Below are 22,221 nucleotides of genomic sequence, written 5' to 3' on the forward strand. Positions count from 1 at the left end.
GGCAGTACGCAGGGCGGGCGGTCATGATTGGGGAATGGGGCCTTTCAACTAACGGAGTGTTCCTTCTCTGATTGGTGAGTGACAGGGCAGCAGCGATCCAGGCTGCTGAGTGGTGAGCTGAGCTCCAGTCCGTGTTGGGACTGTAGTAGGACCCCCCCCCAGACACGCTAGGAGCCCCAGGGGCTGCTGGGAGTCACCCAGTTAGGGGGCCATGAGGCTCATGGGAGCTAGGCCAAGGGAAGGCTGCCAGCTGACGGGGGGGTGTTAACTCCTCGCACACACCAAGGGCTGTGTGCCCAGCAGCAGGGGGGCAGGGGCCACACCTTGCAGTCACTGCTGAGCGTGCTCAGGCTCAATCTCACCCCCTGCACCTGGCAGGGCCATCAGGGGAGCAGGTTAGGAGCCCGGATAGGTACCATGGTGATAGGACCTGGGGCCACTCACAGGAGTCCTTAGCCCCCCTGGCTGCAGTTAGGGGCATGGGAGTAACTGAGCAGTAGCCTGGGGCTGATCTAGTGCTCTCTTCTCTTTTCTGGCTCCCCGCTCAGCAGCTATTTCTCCTTTTCCACAAAACCCCTCTGTCTCCAGCCACTCCCTGCTCTGGGGCTGCTTTTCACTTGCAAGGAGAGCATAGCCCCAGCACCAAAACAAACATCAGTTATCTGTTTTCCTTCTCCCTGTCCAGCTCCCAACGATATTGGGTGGCACTCTGTGAGAATTGCAGAGGGGGTGGGGGGGCATAGAGGGCAGAAGGAGGTTTCAGGCAGGACTGAAGACCAGTCCTTAACAATTGGGGTAACAGTATTAAAGATTAGGGAGGACAGCTAGAACAGCAGTGGAGCTGAACAGCCAGAGGCCCCAGTGGTTCTCCCCTCTTCCGTTCTTCACCCAATTAACACCAAGCAAACAAAAGACAGGTTTAATATCTCTTTATCTTTTAAATAGCATATTTTTTCAAGTTTGGTTTCTTTTACCCATAAATTCCAGCTTTCAGTTAAAAACCACAGAGAAATTAGCAAAACGGAAAGGAAAGCTTCCACTGCCTGAGTTACTAGAGCCGTCAGCCCCAGGATCCTGGTCTCTGTCACACTGGCATTTGGGGTTGGCACTGGTTTCCAAGGTAGCAAAAGAACAAGGCATCCCAGCAGCCAGCCAATGCAACATACTGCCTGCCAGTATGAAGCACTCTGCTTCATTTCAAAGCAGTCATCTGACCACCCATCTTTTCACACTCAAAATACCAGTCATGCCAGCCATGCACCCAGCCCCTCCATAGCAGACACACTCAAACCTCTCTTACACCAATCAGCCACCCACTCTACCAAGCGAGTGGCCTGTTCAGTAATCAAGTCCCTTACCTAGCTACTGTACCTGCCTCATCAACCAAACACATTTCCCCCCATTCAACCCAAGCACTGCCCCAGCCACTTCTAAACCAACCCTGCCGTCCAAATGAACTCATCTCATCCTAATAACCACCACACCCAACCAACCAAGCCACCAGCCAGCTGCTCAAACCAGCCAATCTGGACGCCCAGCTAGCCATCCCACTCATCCCCCATCAAAACACATCCAGCCAAGCAATCGGCACAACCATTACCAAAATAGTCAAACAGCTATCCCAGCCACTGATTAAATTCAATAGGTTTGTCCCACCTCAGGCATTGCTCGTTGCTCACACCTTGAATGACAAGACGCAGAATTGCTTTCCCACTCCTTTTGCAGCTGAAGGCGTGTGCCAGATTTCTGGACCTTAAGTGCTACATAGGGAACACAATGCATCCACTAGAAAACCGATTGTCTTCATGTTGAAGCTGGAGGAGGAGGACACACTCACCCTGTGTCTCCAGAACACATCTTCTTAGGGTTAAGAACGGGGAGGGAGGGGGAAGCATTCAACAGGCACAGGTATCAGTCAAGACAGACTGCAGAGGTGTCTTTGGACTGGGTAGTCAATTATTGCAGACGTAAGGGTCTCAGGAGATGCTGGCCCTAAAAGGGGAGAGGGAATCTCTCCATACACTCCTGAAAAGCAGGGGTATATCTCAGGAAGACTTTGGACAATAGGACAAGTGGACTGTAGAGTTTATAGAGTAGAACTCATCTGACATGGATTCCTGCAGCAGAAGACAGGCCCCACTCATGGGAATATTTCCCCAAGGCTCCCGCTACCTGTGCGCCTCCACTGAGCTTCTCAGCTGTCAGCGGTTTAAACATCACAGCAGGATTTCCCCTCCACCCACTCTGCATCAGTCTACACGGGATGTTGGAAAGGCAGTTCTGCACGCTCAGTAGCTGCTCTCGTGTCCCGTTAGGATGTAGAGGTTGCTGTGAGCCAAGGGATTCTCTGTGGGCGTGCTCTCCAGGATGATATCTCTGGGAGGAGAGGTAGAGGCAAGAGCAATGAGTGAACGTGGAGAGACAGATGGTCAGAGCATGTTTTGAGCAGAACAGGAGGATTGGTAACCCCGATCTGACTTGAGAGGTGCCGCACCCAAGCAAGGAATGCAACTCAGCAAAGCCAGCCCCAGCCATGATTGTACCCCATCCCAGTCCCACAGCCACCGCACAAAACCAAACCCACCATGCAATTCCAGCCCCCAAACCCAGCCATGTAACCCTGGCCACCATGCAAAACCAGCCTCTCCAACCCAACCATGCAAAATCAACTCTTGGTTCAAGTGCTGGTCACATTTCTCTGACCTCACCATTTATAATACAAACACAGCAGTATTTTATTATATAAACCCCAACCAAACCAAGCATGTGCCATTCCCTGCACATGCTTCTCCCCTGGCAAGATGATGGGAGAACCACCACCACTGCCTAATGTGCTACTGGCTCTGATACTGCAGTGAGAAGCACAGTATAAGACTATATATAGAATAGAATAACTTCATCCCAGCCATGCAAACCCAACCCCCAATGTGGCACATCCACCACCAACCTCCAGCTACCCCAGAATGCAGCCCAAACCCTGACACAGCGCCGTGCATCCTCAAAACAGGCCTGCAAATCCACCCAGTCATGTAACGTCCAGCAGGAACAGGGGCACAGGATGGACACAATAGAGAGTCAGGGTGGTGACTGGCTACTGAAGTGACCCAGTCCATGCAAGAGGAAGGAAAAGAAGTTCACAACTCCTGGTCTCCCAGTCCCCCGATAATTTTCCCACTGTCCCAGCCTTGCAGCCCCGCAACACTTGATCAGAGTGTGGAGAGAGCAGGTTCCTACCAATGGCACAGCCAGACTGGGGGTAGCCAGCCGGAGCAGGGCAGCCACACCGCTTGATCAGAGGGTGGAGAGAGCAGAACAAGAATTCTCTGTTGGTGGTGCACTCCCTGCTGCCACCTGCCCTGATCGCATCCTCACTTTGGGGCCTCACCTGTTGGCTCCCAGCACCCGGAACACCCTGGATTTATCTGTGATTTCTTGGGTCACCTGTCAAGGAGAAGGGTCAGATCAGCACACAGTTCTCCTGGCTCAGATCCTTGCTGGGTCAGTGCATCTCCATCCCCCTCCCAAACCAGGGTGGTGGGAGAGAAGGGGACAGATCCTATACCACGTAGTCTCCAGCAGGAGCAATGCCAACTCCATGCATCATCTCCAAGTTAATCCCCACTGCAGAGTCTGATCCCCCTCTTTGGGGAAGATAGGGAAATCATCCGCCCAAGCCCTGACCTGCACTCACCTCGTTGCCCTCCAAGCTGCGGCCCTGCATGCCATGTTTCCAGAAGGCCAGTACGCTGTCTTGAAGGCACACTGCGGTAGGAGGGACAGAAAGAAGGGGGTGAGCAGCAGGTGGTATGGACGACCCCCACCTTGGGGAAGCTGGCAGGTGGAGGACACTGCTACCAGGACAGGGAGGAGGATGCTGGAGGAACAGAAGGCTGGACAGCTCCTGAGGTCACCAGGCCAGGCAGGAGTGTGGGCTGGGAGATGGGCAGACCAGTGGCAGCTCTCTCCCCAAGAGACCTCCCTCCACTCACCAATTGTCTCAATGGGGAAGTTGAAGGTCAGCTCTGGGGCCAGGGCTCTCTTGGGGGCCCCACACAGGTTCACCGTCCTTACATACCCTGCAGCGGAGAAAGAGCGAGGCAGTCGGCACCAGCTGTGGCCAAGGCTGAGTCAATGAGAGGGCCACGCCGGAGGAGGGACTTACGCTCAAAGCAAACGAGGACTGTGTCTCTGTCCATCTGAGTCACGTGGCAGGCCACACTGGAAGCCCCATCTGCAATGACAGCAGGAGAGACACATTGAGACTCTAGGGGAGCTGGCGCCCTCTAGTGGGAAAAGGCTCCATACCCCATTCCCTCCCCTAGGAGCCCACCAATTCCTCCAGAGAGGAAAGGCCCTGAATCACATTCCCCACCCTGGGGCCATATTCAAGTTGTCATCTCCTGGAGGGGAAAGGCTCTGAGTCCCATTCCCTGCCTCCCCTAAGCCAGCCATTCCTCCCCCCGCACCACCCTGGGGCCCATGTGTGCTGGTACCCCCTAGAGGGGAAAGGCCCCATGTCCCATTCCCCACTTGGGTGTCTCTTACCTGCAGAGGGCTCAGTGCTGAGGCTGGAGTTGGTGCTGAGCGAGAGGACATTAAACTCCAACTCCTGGCTCGGCTGATCTCGGTCCACAACACGCACACACACCTGGGGGTACTCTTCCGTCTCCACCACAAGCAGCTCAAACAGGCTCAGGGGCATAGACAGGGCCGCAGGAAAGTGCTGGGGTGAGGGAGGGGAGGCTGAGATCTCAGCAGCAACAGGTTTTCCCATGCGGCGAGCTTCCCTAGGGCAGTGCCATCAGTGAAAAGGACCTGGCAAGTTTCCCCCACCAGAGCAGCATCCAATCTATGGCAAGTGTTGCAAGCGTCCTTCCAGAGCAGTGCCCTAGATTTTAGCTCCATGCAGGCCTACATCAGAGTCAATGAGACTCTTGGGTTCACCAGTGGCTCCAGCACCCCGTTTCCCCCCACACACCCTGGACCTACCTTCAGCAGCATGAACTTCTGCAAGGGCTCGTACCACTGCAACAGCACCAGGCTCGAGGGAAGAGCAGCGCACAAGAAGGTGTTGCCAGAATAGGGGTTCCGAACTGAAAGGCAACCAAGGCAGGTGAATAGGTTTCCCCGGAGGGAAAGCAATCAGCTGAGGGGCTCCCCTGTCCCCAGGGAGACAGCAATCCAGCCTACAGGAAGCACCCTGGCTGCGTGTGAGGATCACACTCACCCACTCGGCACTTGAGGCAGCCCTTGGTATCCGCTATCTTGGACGAGAGCGCAAACTTCCTGCAGGGAGGAGGAACAGAATAAAAGGAAGGAATGAGCTGCCACCGGAGGACAAAAGGGGGCAGGATGAGGGGCTGAGTGGAGAGGGGATTCTACAGCCAGGCATGATGCAAACCCACCCACAATTACCCTGAGGGGAGAGCTGTCAGCCAGTTAACCCATGGAACTCTCCAGTACAAGATAGTGGAACTGGAGGAGGGTTGAAGGAAGGTTGGGAGAGTTTTCAGAGAGAAGAGCACGGCTGCTGCTAGGATTGTGAGACGTATCCATGCACCCATCATGGTAAGACTGGCGGTTATTCTGCACTCTTAGGAACACAAGAGCCACCAGACTGGATCAGACAGTGGCCCTCTAGCCTACTATCCTGTCCCTGACGATGGCTTCAGAGGAAGCCCCACATCAGGCCAATTGGGGTAATCTGTCCAAACGAAGGTCTCATCCTAATCCCTAACAGGGATCTTCTTAAACCTTCAAGCAGAAGGATTTAGCTCCCTTCCAAATTTGTTACCATGAGCTAGTCTAAATCTGGTTGTTCTCATTCTCCACTGAGCACCCAGTCCCTCTGGGAAACTCACTACACTCTTTGCCTCAGCGCCAGCCATGGCAGAGCGTACCACAGGCTAATCGTACACTGCACGAAGGTTAGGTTTCAGGGATTGACTACAGCCGGGGGGTCAGGAAGGAGCTTCCCCACCCAAAGTAGCATTGGAAAATGAAGCATCTGGCAGATGCTGCAAATGAAGACAGGAGACCAGGGTAGACAGGCCCATTGGTCTGGTTCAGGATGGCGAGCATGAGATGGGGGATACTGGCCTGGATGGACCCAGGGTGGCAGTGGGGAAGAGGGGCCCATTGATCTAATCCAAGGGGATACTGGGCCCTAAGGAACGTGAGGGGATCTCAGCCTGAAGTGGCCAATTACAAGGCCATGAGGACACCTGGCCCCATCCGGGGATTGACCATCGCTCCCTCCTGGCTCGGTGGAGTTTCAGATGCGGAGCCAAGCACAGCACCTGGGGATGATGCGCTCAGTCAGCCGGTTGGTGGCAATGGAGAGGGGGACCTGCCGCTTCTGCAGCTGCCTCCGCTGCTCAAAGAGGCCCACAAGGTTGTGAGAGGAGATCTGGGAGGATTTCCCTGCAGAGAGAGAGCTGCATTAGATACTGGGATGGTGGATCCTAATGTGCTATCCTCAGGGAACTGCACCTAGCTCTGCCGGTGTCCCTCACCCCCACCCACAGCCCCGGCCATCCCAGCCCGGGTTCCACACCCAGCCCTGCCGGTGCCCCCGCAGCCACAGCCCCGGCCATCCCAGCCTGGGTTCCACACCCAGCCCCACTGGTGCCCCTCACCCCCACCCACAGCCCCAGCCATCCACGCCTGGGCTCCATACCCAGCTCTGCCAGTGCCCCTCAGCCCCACCCACAGCCCCAGGACATCCCAGGCTTCAGATCCAGTCCTGCTGGTGCCCCTCAATCCTGACCTGCAGTCCCCTGCCCATCCCACCCTGGGTTGCCTCAGCTCCTCCACCCCTGGGTGATGCCCCTTGATAACTTGTATGACATTCTGTGTACCTCACAGTAGCTGTAGCCAAAGGAATGTACAGTTTCCAGATTGGGAGGAAGCCCAGATTTGGTGCCTTCCCTACCCACTCACCTGCTAAGGAGAGCAGCACGTTGTTCATACAGTACAGCCAGGAACACCTGTGGGGCAGGAGCTGGGGGACACAGACAGACACCTCACCGGTTAGCTCTTCAGTCAACTCCACACAGTGCTGCCATTATCTCTGCCCATATTACCCATTGTTTAGTTAGTTCATTACTCACTGCTCCCCACATCACCCCCTTCTGGGAGAGGCCAGGGCTGGAATAGCCAGGCACTCCCCCCGACAGCCAGAGCTCCTGCCCTGCTCCCTACAGTGCCCCCTGCTGGGAGAGGCCAGGAGCTCCCACAGCATTAAGCTATACCCCTATCTCCAGGCATCTCACCTTCTCCATGGTGTCCTCATGGAGTTCATGCAGGTTGAGTGTGTAAATCCCCTCCTCAGCCCCTACCACCAGGTATTGATCTGAAACAAGGCCAGCCAGAGTTAGGTTTGGGGCGGGGGGGCAGATTCCCAGCACCCACTTTGAAGCCAGCAGTGTGCCTGCTCCCCTCCTACCCACATGCCCCTCTTCAGCCCAATGGCTGGGAGCTCAGAGCTGGTACCCAGGGACTGTAGGGGGTGGAAATCAAGTCCCCAGATCAGATCAGCTATGACAAAGGCTGGAGGGTGCAGCAAGGGTGGTGGGGAAACAGGAGGGCATAGGGTGAAACTGAACCAGTGCATCGGTGAATTGAATGTGGGAGGAGAATCAGCGTCCTGCCCCCAGCCCAGGATGGAGCAGCGAGTGGGAGATGGGGTTAATACAGACATTGTGGGAGGCAGAGAGCTGCGTCGGAGGCATTTGGGGCGGGAGGGGGCCCTACCTCGGGTCTCCGGGTGAATCCACGTCACAGCTGAGTTGATCTTTAGAGGGCAGCCATTAAAGACTTTGGAAAAGCAAGCACCCATCTGCGAAGGAGAGACCAGGTAAGACGCTGGGCCTGAGTAGCAGGGAGCTCCCCCTATAGCCAGCACTCCCGCCCCGCTCCCTACAGCACACCCTGCTGGGAGAGACCAGGCCTGATTAGCCAAGAGCAACCCCAACAGGCAGCGCTCCCACCCTGCTGTCTATAGCACTCCCTGCAGGGAGATGCTGCGGAATGGCACTTACATGGACCTTGGGGGTGGGGGGCAACCCATGGCAGCTGGATCTCTGAAAGAGAGAGAAAGCCAGTCAACACCAGACACCACCAAAAGAAGGATGCCAAGCTGGCCACCCCAGATGAGAGGCAACAAGAGCACTGGGATACCAGCCAACACCCAGACATCAAGTTGGAACCCAGGAGTACTAATTCCCAGCCCCCTGATCTAACCACTGGGTCCCACTCCCCTCCCAGAGCAAGTGATAGAACCCAGGAGTCCTGCTGCATTGTTGCCTACACACCATGACCGCCAGGCCACCCCATAATCTCTTACCCCACGTTTCTACCCAGGCCTGCTCCCCGAGTGGTTCGCACCTACCTCTGTCTCCTCCCTCCTCTTCATGGTGGCCCATTCGGTGGAGAGCAGGGAGGCTCCAGGCTCTGGGGAGCCAGTGTGCTGGGGGGGTGGGACGTCACCTGACTCTCGGCTGCCTGGAAGTGGGGGACACGCACAGCACTTGCCTATCAGAGACAGCTCTGCCCTGGCAGCCTCCTTCCTAGGTGGCAACACCCCCTCCCTGCCCCCCGCAGGGCTCCCAGCCCCACTGGAGATCCCTGCTCCTCGCCTGGGTTACACTGTGGTGCTTAAACGGCCCTGTTATCCCCTGCAAATGTCATGGCAGGGGCTCCTCTGGGCACCTGCACAGAGTGTCACACACACACTGGCCCCATCTTCCAGTCCCCTATCACACTGCCCCCCCGATCTAGGGTCATCGTGTGAGGGAAGCAGAGTCCCCAGTAGCCTGTTCAGCCCCCTGGCCTCTCTGCCAGTAAGGAGGTCAGTGTGATGGGAGGCCCCATCCTGTTAGGGACCAATGGGCTAAGTTCCAGCCAACTTGTCTCACAGGTGGGAACAACTTTCATTCACTAAGGACCTGGGGCCTGAATGCAGCCGGCGCCCCCTAGAGAGGAAAGTTCCTGTGTCTCACTCCCAACCCAAGAGCCAGACAGTCCCCCACCCTGGAGCTGGATTGGAGCTGGCACGCCCTGGAGGGAAAGGCTCCGTATCCCATTCCCTGCCCCTCTAAGCCAGCCAGTCCCCCCATCCTCTGTCAAACCCCAGTACCTGCTGGGGTCTGTCTCCTCATGGTCTCTGAGCCACCCCCAGTCTCCATGCCCTCCAGCTCCCAATTCATCAGGTCCCATAGCGATGCTCTCTTGATTGTTCCCGTCTCATTCTCAGGGACGCAGTTAGGGCCCACAGGCTGATCCTCTGGGGTGGGGACCTGGGCAGAGAGAGAGTCACAGAATGGGAGGGGACTTGTGCCAGGGCAGGCAGCTGCCTGGGGAGATGTGTGTAGAAGAACTTACCTGTCCAGATGCTGGGCGGATGGTCAAACTCCTGTAAGGGAAAGACAGAGAGAAGTGGGGGCCCTGGGGTGGGGGAACTCCCTGCTGTGGGGAGTCTCCAAGGGGACATCAGGGGTCTCTGACATTCATCCCTGCCATGGTCCAGACCCGGGATTGAGGAGGGGAAGATACAAAGCAGCTGCAAAGTGCAGGGCCAACAGAGTTCACACCCTGCCCCTACCCCCCAAAACAGCCCACGTGTCAACCCCCGCCACACACACACCAGGCGTATCTCTGTGAGGGGGAGTGGCAAGGATGCTTGTGAAACTCACTGTGTGGGGGCAGGGACTCTGCATTACTGCCCCCTCCACTGAAATGACCTGATCTCTACAGGTTGGTGGGAGGTGAAGGGACCCCCCCCACACACACACCTTGCCTGCCCCCCCCCCCGGAGTCTCAGCTTTACCTTTCTTCCAACGCCTCCTCCACAGACTGCAGGAGACTCCTAAAGACAAGGAGAGGGGGTAGGGATGCGGGCCACACATTACCTGCTCCCCAACCCACTAGACCCCACTCCTCGCCCAGTGCTGGGATGGAACCCAGGAGTCCGGACTCCCAGCCTCCCCTGCTGCAACCCACTAGAGCCCAGTGCTCAACACTGGAAGCCCAGGATTACAGCCACCCCCATCCTTAGAGCTGACTAAATTGCCTATCTACCCGCACTTGGAGCCATCAACCCCCCTGCTCCCAGTTTATCCAATAGGCAGCGCTGCTCAGTTCCCCGTACCCCCTCCCCATGATGCGACACTTCCAAGCAGGATGGGGGAGGCTGAACTTTGAACCCAAGACTCCCTCGGGCCGGCCTCCCCCCCCACCCCGTACTGATACTTACTCTTCAGCGCCTAGCAACGTCCAATCATCCTCCTCTTCCCTCTGTGGAAGGAGAAGACTTGTAACCCATATGGAGTTACCTGCTCCCCACAGTGCCCACGGCTAGCCAAGGCTGGGGATGGAGTAGCTGGGAGCTCCCTAGGCAGCCAGCTCCTGCCCCACTCCCTACAGCGCCCCCTGCTTGGAGAGGCCAGGGCTGGAGTAGCCGGGAGCTCCCCCCACAGCCATCTCCTGACCTGCTCCCTACAGCACCCCCTGCTGGGAGAGGCCAGGGCTGGAGTAGCCAGGAGCTCCCCCCACAGCTAGTGCTTCCTCCCCGCTCCCCACAGCACCCCCTGCTGGGAGAGGAAAAGAATTAATGGGTTTCCACTCACCAGACCACAATATGGTTCTGTTTCTTTTCTCAGTGGGGGCCCGAATTTAACGTGATTAACTGAAAATCAAATTATACAAATTGGCTCATCTGCTGATTGAGACACACTCCATTCTCCCCCTGGGCTCCAGAGCAGCTAGGACTAACGGGAGGCATCCGCTGTAATTTAGGGGTGAGGCAAACAGCCCTGCTGCTAACCACTCCTGCTTTTTGAAGATCCTGTGAACCCAGGCATCCGGGCCAAATCCCAGCTCTGGGAGATTCCATTATTTTTGCCCAGCCTTCCCCCTGCCATTCCAGTTGGATTCAGGATTCATCTTCTCTTCCCTAAGCCGTTCTGTAGCCTTGCTGTGTGACTGTTCAACTGCCCCCACACCTCACCCCAGAGGCAGCTGCATCTCAGCGCCATGCAATGGATCCCTGAATAAACAGCATGAGGGGGTGAGTGGTGACTATGCTAGGGTGCCTGGCTCTGGGTACACCAGTCCTGGGGCAGCAATGGTGGTCCCCAGTCGGGGATGACTTACACTGGATTTCGGAGAGAGTCCGTTCTGCCTGGCCATGTGCCCCACGGGAATGGATTTTGTCTGGGAAGATGTCGTAAGCCTTATAGGAAACAGTGCGGGGGAAGAAAGGGGGCAAGGAGATTTGGGGGGCACACAGACAGGATGGGGGAGGGGGCAGGGAGATGGGGAACAGTTACTGATAATCCATGTCAAGTCCCCAACTCTCCCACTTCACTCCTGGCCCCTCTTCCCAGCCAGTTCACAGAACTGGGCCCAGCTGGTTTCGTGGTGTGGGGCTGGATTGTAACGGTGGAGGGAGCTGATCGGGGTAAGTGCCAGCTCGGCAGCCCCCAGAGACTGAACAAACCCAGTCCTATGCATCCCCAGAGCGGGGCAGCATCACTGGGAGCTGCATGATGCATAGGGCTGCCCGGTTGCTGGTCAAATTCCACCTCAGGACAGGGCCATTTCTAGCAACTTCCTCCCCCCCCCGCCATTATCTTGGGCAACAGGCTTCAGCTTCATGGCTGGGGAGTTGGGCACTGGGACAGGGGAGTCAACGGAGCCAGGCTGCCCCCACCACTGGCTGGTTGTCATGGTAACCGGCCCTAGTGACCGAGCTGAGCTGGCTGTGGGGTGGTGGGTCAGTGCCCAGGGAGGCTGCAGGGGGCAGGGGCATAATGGGCAGGCCTGGAGTCTCCCTCAGGGCAGGTACCTCAAAGTCTCCGTCGTCCAGGGAGGGGGCAGGCAGGTCAGGGCTGTTAACCTTGTCGAGTAGCTCAGTGGCCAGGATGCGGGCAAGGGGCTGGCTGGTGAATGGGTGCTGGGGGGACAGGGGTCATGGTGCTGAAACTGGGAGACAAATGGTCCCCCCAGAGAGCCCCCTGCTGTCCAATGCAGCATGCCCCATTTCCCCACCCCCAAACCCTCCCCAGAGACACACCACATCCCAACCCCCGGCCACACACACTGCCCCCAGCTCTCCCACGCCCCATGCCCCGATCTCTCTCCCCCGACACTTCACAGCCTGCCCCCCACTCCAGTACAGTCCCCCCTACAGCCCCCAGCTTCTCCCACACCACCCCCAATGCCTCCCACACTCCTCATTCCAATTACCCCCCTGCTCAGCCACCACCCCTTTCCGCCGGTTCACCTGTAACAGTTTTTCCGCTGTGGGTCTCTTTTTGGGGTTCTTGGTCAGGGCCAGTTTGAGGAAATGGTGGAATTCTGGGGACCTGGGGGGGGCGCAAAGGGGGAATCAGCAAATCCCCCTAGGTCCCTCTGGAGACCCCCCAGCCCTGCCAAGCCCCCCAAATTCTCTGTCACTTTTAAAACAGAATCCTCACCCTCCAACCCCAGCATTCCTGCACCACTCCCTATAGCACCCCCCTGCGGAGAGAGGCCGTGGCTGGAGTAGCTCCCCCACCCAGCCAGCTCCTGCCCTGCTCCCTGCAGCAACACTCACCAATGAGCTTTATCTTTCAGTTTCGGGGGTTGGAAGCTGCTCTTGGACATGAGCATCAGGGCCCTGCAGAGAGAGAGAGAGAGAGAGAGAGAGAGAGAGAGAGAGATCAGGGGGCAGGAGAACCAGACAGACAGAACCAGAACATGAAGGGTTGCGAGGGAGACAGACAGAGCTGGGAGGGGGGAGATCTTCTCTTGCATCCAACTCTGCCTCCAGCAGCCTGACCCGATTCTCCTCGCTCCCACTACACTCGCGTCACCTCCTCCCTGTGGGGAGAGGAGAGACCTGCTGGGCCCATGCCAAGGGGGTGCTCCACTCTTTGCCCTCTTACCTCATGGGGTGAAGGTCGAAGAGCGGGGGCTGCAGCTCGGCCAGCTCAATGGCCGTGATGCCAATGGCCCAGATGTCACACAGCTGGTTGTAGCCACCCTTCTTCTCCACTGCAGCCACCTCAGGGGCCATCCTAGATGAGGGAGGGGCCGCAGACCAATCAGACAACACCAGGCCATACAAATGGGACTCTGGCATCCAGCTATACTCATGAACTTCCCACCCCTCAAGGGGACCCAGGCATCTGGCTATACCCATGACATCCCCCCCATACACACAGCTGCCAAGCCATCCCTGAGACCCAGGTATCAGACTCAGCTCACCAGCTGCCCCATCAGAAGCCATTCCCTGCCTCCCAGCCTAATTCCCCAGCTGCTGGGCACTCCAAAGCACCCCCATGTCCCCCAGGCTCCACACCCTCCTCCATCCCCCCCTCCAAACACCAAGATGCTGCTTCCCCCCACCCCACCAAACCCCTCCTCCAGAGACACCCCAGACTCCAAGACAGCCCCAGATGGGGTGTCCCGACGGTGAGATAGGCTGAGGTGGCCAGTTCACTCCACTGCCCCCACGAGGTTCCCCTGGCGGGTAGTGGGGCGAGGCTGGGGGTGTGAGGTACCAGTAGGGGGTCCCAATGAAGGACTTCCGCTTCGCCACTGATGCTGTCAGCTCAGCTGAGACTCCGAAATCCGCTGCAAGACAGGAGGTGGGGGAGGGGAACAGGAACCCTCGTTAGGAGGCACTCTGGGGAAGGGACCTCATATGCATATTATGAGTCTGTACAGCACCTAGCACAAGGGTCATTAGTCACCACCAAGGATGGCAGACAGGTGGGCACACACAGCTTCACTGGTGCCCCTCAGTTCTGACTCTCAGTTTCCTACTATCCCAGTCCTGGGCTCTCCCCACCCCCCATTGGAGCCCCTCAGTCCTAACCCACAGCCACTTGCTATCCTAGCCCTGGACTTCCTCCCCGACTCCCAACTCTGCCAGTGCCCCTCTGTCCTGACACACACCCCCTCCGGTGTCCCAGCCCTGGGCTCCCCCCACCCACACAGGGATCCAAGGTTTTTATGGAGAAGGAGGAAGAGCAGGTAACTCACCCAGTTTCACATCTCCAAAGAGGGTGAGTAGGATATTGGCTCCCTGCACCAGAAAAGGGAAAGAGTCAGTGGGGGAAGAACCACTGTTCCACTGGAGCGACCTCCCCTGCTAAAGCAGCCTGCTCTGGAGATGAACCCAAGGGGCTGGTGAAGGAGGGAGGGGAACGTCACTCTGATCCTTCCCCTCCTCAAGGCCAGTGGGATTCTTCCACTACCCTTGTTAACCCTGGGAATAACATGCTGCAGCATGTTACCACAGTGAAGGGCCAAGTCAGCTGCCTGGGTCCTATTGGTGTTAACTTGGGAAAAGGGGATTAATAATCAAAGGTGATCCCAAGCATAGGCTCATGGGTTTCATCTAGGGGGGTAGGATAGGATCTGGGGCTGGATGGGCCCCTGGGTCTGATCCGGGGGGGGGGGGGGGGGAGAGGGGCGAGATCTGGGGCTGGATGGGGCCCTGGGTCTGATCCGGGGGAGCAGCAGGGGATTTGGGCCTGGATGGGCCCAGGGGTCTCACCTTTATGTCCCGGTGCATCTTGCCTTTGGCGTGTAGGTGGCTCAGGCCCTGGAGGGGGAGGAATGACCTTCTGAATGTCCCCCCATCCATGCACGTTGCCACACGCCCCCCGAGACTGACCTCCCAGACCCTGGGGAGGATACTGGTCCACACAGGGAGGAGGCGTCAGCCACCTGTGCCCCCCTCTCCATGGTGATGAGGCTAGTGGCTGTGCTGCAACTCACACATCTCTTCCTGCCGCCAGGGACAGAGGAAGCTGCAGGGCAATTGACGGGAAACAAGGACTTCCTGCCTGGCCCAGGCCCCGTCAGACACAGCCCCAGGCAGAGAACCCAGGTGTCTGGGCTCCCAGCTCACCTCCCCACCACCCTCAAACCCAACTCCCCTCACAGAGCTGGGGACAGAGCCCAGGTGTCCATCTGGCACTCATCCCCAATCTCACGTGCCCCCAAATGGGGGATGCCCAGCAGAGGCTTTGAAGCCTCCAATCTAACCCCTGGCTCCCTGTTTACTCACCTGCAGCGTTTCTCTGCACACGTAGGCAATCTGCTTCTCAGAGAGGGGGCCTGTGGCTGGAAAAGACGTACAGACGTGGACAGATACACACCTGGGGGGGGTCACTATTCTCCTGCCACAATCCAACCAGTCCCCAAATACACCCCTCACAACCCCTTCCAATACCCAGCTACAAACATCCCAATTACTCCACCCCCACAGCCCCCCAAATATCCCCCCCACACAATCCAATACATCAGGCTTCTGCCTCATCATCTTCCCCATGTTCTAACACTGCCCCCACTTCTTCCCATCCACCCCCCTGCCTGCCCCCCATTTCCTATCTACCCCCCTGCCCCTCACTTCCTCCTATCCACCCCAACCCCCACAGGACCAGGAACCAGAGGCATTTTGAAAACAGGAAGGGAAACCGACCAGAAAGTGAAACAGATGCCTCTTTTACAACATCCTGATGAGAGGACATTCTGTCCCCCCGTGTCAGATAACATGAGAACCAGGACTCCGGCTCTGGGAGCAGAGTGGGACCTTGTGGGTGAGAGCAGTGGGGCTAGGAGTCAGAAGTCCTGGTTTCTGTCCCTGGAAGAGGAGTGGAGAAAAGAACCCAGGAATCCTGACTCCCAGCCACAGCCCTCCCTGCTTCTAGTTACACCAGGGCAGGGACTCACTGTGGTAGATTTCTTGCAGGGATCCTCCTCCACAAAACTCCATGCAGATCCAGAGACGGTCGTTCCTGAGGGAGCAAGGGAGGAGATGTCAGCACAGCGCTGAGATGCAGCCGTCTCTGGGGTGGAGCTGTTGATACCAAGTTTTGCACAGGAAGTGAAGCAAAATCATGTAAAAGCTGAGGGTGGTGGTGGGGATGTTGAATGGAGTTAGCTGAGGTGATCTGTTCCTAGAGCTGCACTGACTGTGCGGGGAAAGCTCCCCACCCAGCTCCCTGCAGCACAGCGCCCCCGGCGTGTCTCACCTGAGATAGCTGCCGAAATACGCCACCACATTGTGGTGCCCACAGTCCCTGAGCGTTGTGATCTCCTGCTGGATGGAGCTGATGTCATCCCCTGGGAATGAGAGGAGTTGTGGGTGTCAGGGAGGGAATTGGGGGCTGGGGGCATCATCCCAACGGAGCTGTGTCAGGGACATAGCCGGCTCCACAAGAGCTAATCCCTGCAAGCCGGCTGCAGGGCTCCCCATTCACCATGGAACCCCCTGCCACAGGAGGCCCTGGCAGCACCAGGAGCTAAACAGGCTAAGGGATGGGCAGGTCTGGGGGTCACAGGTTGTTCCTTATGGACCAAAGGTAAGCACTTGGGGGGGAGCACTGGGGGGGTGATACTGGGAGCAATTTGGGGGTGCACCATGGTGAGTCTCAGGGCCTATTTGTGCGTAGACCTGGGCAATTTAGGGGTCATTTAGAGACACACTAGGCCAGTGATTCTGGGTGAGCCCTGGGGATGATATGGAGACCACTGGAGCAGTGATTCTTGGGGGGACATTTGGATTTTTACCTGGGTCCAGTTTGATGATCTTTATGGCAGCCAGCTCTGCTGTCTGGGTGTCCCGGGCCTAGGAACAGGGAAGGGGCCATCACTTGCAGAGGCCTCAGCATTAGCTGTCTACACACCTATGGGGTGAGGGGGGGCGGGGGCGGCTCGGGATCCAGCTCTTCCCAGATCAGTGCCCCACACCCTCCTCTGCGCTGCAGGGGGAGGGTTGTCTCCCAGATGCAGCCATCACCCTGCTCCCCAGGCTGGTATCCCCCCATTACCAGCCCAGACCCCCCTCAACACACCTTGCTGTCTGGCAGGCTCAGTTCTCAGAGCCCAGAGCTGCCCCCAGCCTCCTAGTGCAGAAGGATCCCCACTCCCCAAATAGTCTGGGTCTAGATACGGTCTGCAAGGAGCTCCCCCAAACCCCATTTCTGAGGCTCAGGAGCCTGGACTCCACTTTGTACCCCTCCCTGAACCCCAGAGTTTGGGATCCCCCGAGCCCAGTTCCCACCTCTCCTCCAACCAACCTGAGGGCCCATCTCTCCCAGCCCAATACCCCACCTCCCCCCTGAAGAGAGGGTACCTCTCCCCGCTCACCTCATCCCCAGATCTGGAGCCTCTGTTGTGTCATCCGTCCCCCACCCACATTCTCCCCCTCCTCCCAATCTCAGGGTCTCTCCCCTGCTCACACTCGTGGTTTCTGACACCAAAACAGCCTTGTTCCGGGTTTCCGGTGCTGATCCCCCCAGCCGCCCCACCCAGTGCTTCCTGCCCCCAACTCCACCCCATCCTGGGGCCTAGTTGCAGATGGTCAGGGGGAGGGAAGAGACAGATACCTCCTCCTCCCAGCTGAGCTCTCCGACACCCAGCCCTGCGGCAGGTAGGGCATGTTGCAAAGTGCCCTTGTGCTGATGCCCAGACAGACAGGATGTGAACTCCCTGTGCCAGCAGCCCAGGGCTGGGGTGGGGGCAGGGGGCTCTGAAGCCCCCTCCCCAGGGCACAGGCATGACAAGGCCAGGTGCCCACCCCAGCCCACAGACACAAGTTAAGCCACGCCACAGCACAGACGCCATCTCCACCCTGACGTTAAGCAACTTCCTTTTCACCCTCCCCACGTCTCTTGCTTGTTCTATCGCTCTGAGCCCTGCACCTGCACAAGGTGTGTGGGGGAGGGAGAGAGGAATTCATGATTTCAGCTTTCTAAAGAGCATTGGAGAGGGAAATGCTCTAACCACTAGACCCCACTCCCCTTCCAGAGCTGGGATAGAACCCAGGCGTTCTGACACGCAGCCCTCGCCCCTAGGGTGACCAGATGAAACGGACAAAATATCAGGACACATGGGGGAAGCAAAAAAAAACAAAAAACGGCCGGAGCGGAGTTGCCGATGAAAAAAGAAGAAAAAGAAAAAACCGCCGGAGCCAAGTTGCGAAAGCAAACAAAAAAAAAAACAAAAACTGCCAGAGCGGCCAAAGCCGCAGTATCGGGACAAATGGCGGCCCAACTGCATCGGTCGGGACGCAGGACAAAGAACTAAAAATCGGGACAGTCCCGATTTTATCGGGACATCTGGTCACCCTACCCGCGCTAAACCACTAGACCCCACAGGCTCCCAGGGCCAGAGAGAGAACCCAGGTGTTCTCACTCCCAGCAACCCCCCAACCCCCAATCTCAGGGACCGATAGGGCATAACACACCCCTAAGAACTACCTGTCTATGCCCTGCACAGTCCCCATGACTGAGATCAGGCCAGGCACTGCACAGACAGTGAGCACCAGTTCCTGCCACAAGGAGCTCAAGATTTAATTAGACACAGGATGGAAAGGGAAACAGAGGTACCAAGAGAGGAATTGACATGCCCAAGTTAAGTGGCAAAGTCAGGAATAGAACCCAGGAGTCCTGGCTCCCACCCCATCTAACCCAGTGGCTCTCAACCTTTCCAGCCTGCTATACCCCTTTCAGGAGTCTGATGTGTCTTGTGTACCCCAAGTTTCACTTCACCTAAAAACTACTTGCTTATAAAATAAGACCTAAAAATACAAGAGTGTCACAGGACAGTTACTGAGAAACTGCTGATTTTTGCATTTTTACCATATAATTATAAAATAAATCCATTGGAATATAAATATTGTGCTTACATTTCAGTGGCTAGCATATAGAGCAGAACAAACAAGTCATTGTCTGTATGAATTTTGTAGTTTGTACTGACTTTGCTAGTGCTTTTTATGTAGCCTGTTGTAAAACTAGGCAAATATCTAGGTGAGTTGATGTACCCCCTGGAAGAACTTGGCGTACCCCCAGGGGTACACGTACCCTTGATTGAGAACCATTGATCTAACCTGCCAGACCCTACCCCCTTCTCAGAGCTGGGGACAGAACCCAGGAGTCCTGGCTCCCAGCCGCATGCACCACAGTACAGTGAACTCACCAGCGCTTGGCCTCTATGGACCCAGCCTGGACGTCTCTCTCTCAAAGCTCTGCTCCCACCTGGCTCGCAGACCTGGGCGGGGCAGGCATTGTAGGGGGGAGTCTGTGCCCAGGCTGTGTAGGAGGCTGGGCCCTTGTGGTTCTCAAACCAGAGAGCACTAGGGGGCGCAGGCTTCACAGCGACTGTAGGCCCAGTGCATTGCCCACCCCAGCTTCTTGCCTCCCTCCGGCCCCACCACAACTCCCTGAGGCCACCCTCCCAGCGCCTCCATCGCAGGGACTCCCTGCAACTCCCCCTCCCTCACGCCAGGGGCTCTGTGCCCACATGTCAGGTACCCCATGCCCCCCCCATGTCAGGGGCTCCGTGCCTCTCCTTCTGCCCAGTACCAGGTTCCCCATTCTCGGGACTCTGTGTCCCCATTTCCTCCATCAAAGAAAACCAATTTCTGAGTCTGAGCATGCAGTGGCTGCCTCTTGGCCCCACTCATTCACTCCTGACCCTGGCAGATCTCAGCCTCGGAGCTACCCTCACGGGCCCAGCTCTGGGGGAACGTGCGGTGTTATGAGTGGCCTAGCAGGCAAGGGACACAGAGCCTGTCTACCCCACACAACCCCAGCTGCATGACACCTTTGAGTCAGCATAATGGTGGCACAGAAACAGCTGGCAGCACAGGGTTCTGGTTGCCCTAGTGCCTGGAAAGGATGAGCATTAGATCCCCCCAATGGCCTGACATTGGTTCAGATCTGGCCAGCCACAGCCATGGTACCTCGGGTATAGGGGGCAAAGGAAGCCTTGGGAATTAACCCTCATTAGCTGATGCAAATGCCAGCTCATGCTTGGCAATGCTCAGTGGTGGAGCTGGCTTCACAGGCTGCTGAATCGGGGCTATTCCCCAAGTGTAGGCAGAGCTAAGTCTGCACCACCGGCAGAGCCGGGGCTAGAACCCTGGAGTCCAGGCTCCCAGCCCCCCACTCCAGCAACTATTACACCCCACTCCCCTCCCAGAGCCTGGGGTAGAACTCAGAAGTCCTGGCTCCCAGCTCCTCTGCTCAAATCCAGGACAGGTCACTCCATGCACTGGAGCCCTCTTGAGGGGGGCCCTCCCTGTCTTAGGAGTTTCCCTTCCATCCCCTCACACCTTCCTGGTCTGGCAATGAAGTGCCAGTTGCAGAGGTCTGAGTTTCTGACAGTGCCCCAAGGACCCCTCACGGGGCTCCCCCACATGTTTCTGCCTGTGCACAACTCCTCGCCAGCCCCCCATGCCTGTAACCTCCCCGCACATACACCATGCCCCCCTCAGACCTGAACATCAGCCCCTTCCTCAGAATGCCCTGTGCAGTTCCCCCATCCACCCGCAGGACACTCCCCCACCCCTCGCCCAAAAGACAATCCCCACCCAGGGCACCCCACAGGAACCCCACCGCAGGTATCTGGGTCATGCCCCCCATGCATCAATCTGGTCTTGCCAGCCACTGCTGTCCTGCTCTACCAGGACAAAAACCCTGCCAGGCGCCCCCAGCCCCTAGATTTCCCTGTGCACCCACCCCTGCCCTTAGCACAACCCCACACAACCCTGCCCTCAATACACCCCAACTCCCATATATCCCCTAGCTCCCCCTGAATTTCCCAGGGATCCTCTGACCCCAATTCCCTAGGAGCCCCCGAAATACTCTAAGATCCTTCATCCACCCTAGTCTCCCCTTGAATCCTGGGCTGGCCAGGCCCTCCCCTGAGCACCCCCGCCTGGGCCCTCATTTCCCCCATTCACATACCCCACTGTATCCCAGCTCCTAAACCCCCAGGTTACTCCCCATCCCCAGGCCCTATGAGCCTACCTCCAGTGTTCCCAGACCCATGGACTCACATACCTCCCAAAGGCCAGGAAATCCCCTAGCTTCCTGCAACCCCCACCCAGCTTCACTGGCCCCAGTGTCCCCTCTTATTTTCCTGGGCTGCCATACACCCCACCTCATCTCTCCAGCCTCACATACCTGCTCTTTTGCTCCACGGGACCACTGCTCCAGCTTCCCATGCCCCAGGACCCTCTCTGTGTTCTGCCATGCCCCCCACACACACCCCAGCTCTCCATGCTCCGGACCCGCTCTGTGCTCTGCCATGCCCCAGTTCCCCCTCAGCCCTTGGCTCCCCGCCATGCCCCCCAGCCCACCATGCCCCAGTTCCCCCTCAGCCCTTGGCTCCCCACCATGCCCCCCACACGTACCCCAGTTCCCCCTCAGCTCCCCACCATGCCCCCCCACACCCCAGCTCCCGAAGACCTCCTGTGCTCTCTGCCATGCCCATGCCCCTGCCCCCACCCCAGCTCCCCATGCCCTAGGGTCCCCTCCACACTCCGCCATGCACCTCCACCCCAAGTTCCCCCCGGTCCGTGCGGCCGGCGCCCCCTCACCTTGTAGACATCGCCGTAGGTGCCCGCCCCGATGCGCTGGATCAGCTCGTAGCGGAGCCGGGGGTCCAGCAGGGAGACGTCCCGCAAGAGGCTCATGGTCCCCGGGGAACCGCAGGGCAGCAGGGTACGGCGCGGCCCGGCCGGCCGGGGAACCAGCGGGGAGGGAAGCGGAGCCAGCCCTGCCCCCCTGGGGGCGGGGAGAAGGAAGGGGGTCACACCCCCAAACAGGGGAGGGGACAGGCACTGCTGATGGGACGGGGGAGGGGTGGGGTGGGGAGGGAAAATCAGCCTTGCTGGTGGGGAGAGCAGCCAGGGCAAGGGGTCACACGCTGCTCCTGCTGGAGACCCTTCCCCTCCCCGCAGAAACAGGAGCCTGCAAAGAGCACAGCCACCCCCTCCCTGCTTTAGAGCAGCTTGGGGAGGGGGTCCTAGCGGGTCAAACGGGGGCTGGGAGTCAGGGCTCCTGGGTTCTATCCCAGCTCTGGGAGAGGAGTGGGGGCCTCGTGGGGGGAGAGGCTGGAAGTCTGGACTCCTGGGTTCTGTACCCAACTCCGAGAAGCCCATTTGCACAGGGGTGATCCAGCACAAGGCCACGCACCCGCAATAGTCTTGTGGCTCCACAACCCACCTACACACGGGCAGGAAAATCCATCCACGCTCTAAGCTGAGCAGTAGGCAGCTCCCAACCCCCTTCCTCGCCCGGAGCCGGCACCAAATTATCCTTCTCTGCCGTGAACATCACTGATCACTTGTGACAGCCTGAGCCGAGCGCCCTGCCGTGGAGTCTGCGCAGGGCTGACTCAAGAGCCCCCTCTCTCCAGGCGCAGCCTCGGCAC

At 57.9% G+C, this 22,221-nt stretch overlaps 1 protein-coding gene across 4 annotated transcripts; it reads right to left on the reverse strand.

Moving 5' to 3' along the window:
- Positions 1-914: 914 nt before the first annotated feature.
- MAP4K2 (mitogen-activated protein kinase kinase kinase kinase 2) lies at positions 915-22,169 on the reverse strand. 4 transcript variants are annotated; one of them, XM_043551382.1, is made up of 33 exons: positions 22,014-22,169; positions 21,386-21,572; positions 16,570-16,627; positions 16,032-16,122; positions 15,730-15,794; positions 15,065-15,120; positions 14,549-14,596; positions 14,032-14,074; positions 13,548-13,620; positions 12,930-13,061; positions 12,599-12,661; positions 12,287-12,368; positions 11,849-11,956; positions 11,155-11,233; positions 10,629-10,687; positions 10,256-10,296; positions 9,830-9,868; positions 9,385-9,415; positions 9,140-9,299; positions 8,393-8,505; positions 8,043-8,084; positions 7,756-7,840; positions 7,275-7,354; positions 6,943-7,003; positions 6,300-6,423; positions 5,228-5,286; positions 4,990-5,093; positions 4,546-4,723; positions 4,163-4,231; positions 3,990-4,076; positions 3,692-3,762; positions 3,386-3,441; positions 915-2,376 (listed from the first exon to the last, which is right to left on the reverse strand). In XM_043551382.1, the coding sequence occupies exons 2-33, from the start codon at positions 21,479-21,481 to the stop codon at positions 2,289-2,291; spliced, it is 2,541 nt and encodes an 846-aa protein (XP_043407317.1). In that variant the 5' UTR covers positions 21,482-21,572; positions 22,014-22,169; the 3' UTR covers positions 915-2,288. The 4 variants fall into 4 exon arrangements, with proteins under 4 accessions (XP_043407317.1, XP_037760790.2, XP_037760791.1 ...); XM_037904862.2 differs by having other exon boundaries at positions 21,386-22,165; XM_037904863.2 differs by lacking the exons at positions 21,386-21,572; positions 22,014-22,169 and adding an exon at positions 17,149-17,242.
- Positions 22,170-22,221: the final 52 nt, after the last annotated feature.

The sequence above is a fragment of the Chelonia mydas genome, chromosome 7 (assembly GCF_015237465.2).
Source record: "Chelonia mydas isolate rCheMyd1 chromosome 7, rCheMyd1.pri.v2, whole genome shotgun sequence".
Lineage (NCBI taxonomy): Eukaryota > Metazoa > Chordata > Testudines > Cheloniidae > Chelonia > Chelonia mydas.

Bases quoted from the DNA above. Each gene is read 5' to 3' on its own strand.
- MAP4K2 (XM_037904862.2), bottom strand. From the start codon at position 21,949: ATGGGCTTCTCGGAGTTGGGTACAGAACCCAGGAGTCCAGACTTCCAG. The intron at 12,369-12,598 runs GTGAGTGTTGCT...CGCCCCCCCCAG, and splicing joins CTGAAAGATAAAGCTCATTG to GTCCCCAGAATTCCACCATT. The intron at 9,869-10,255 runs GTAAGTATCAGT...CCTTGTCTTTAG, and splicing joins ACGTTGCTAGGCGCTGAAGA to GAGTCTCCTGCAGTCTGTGG.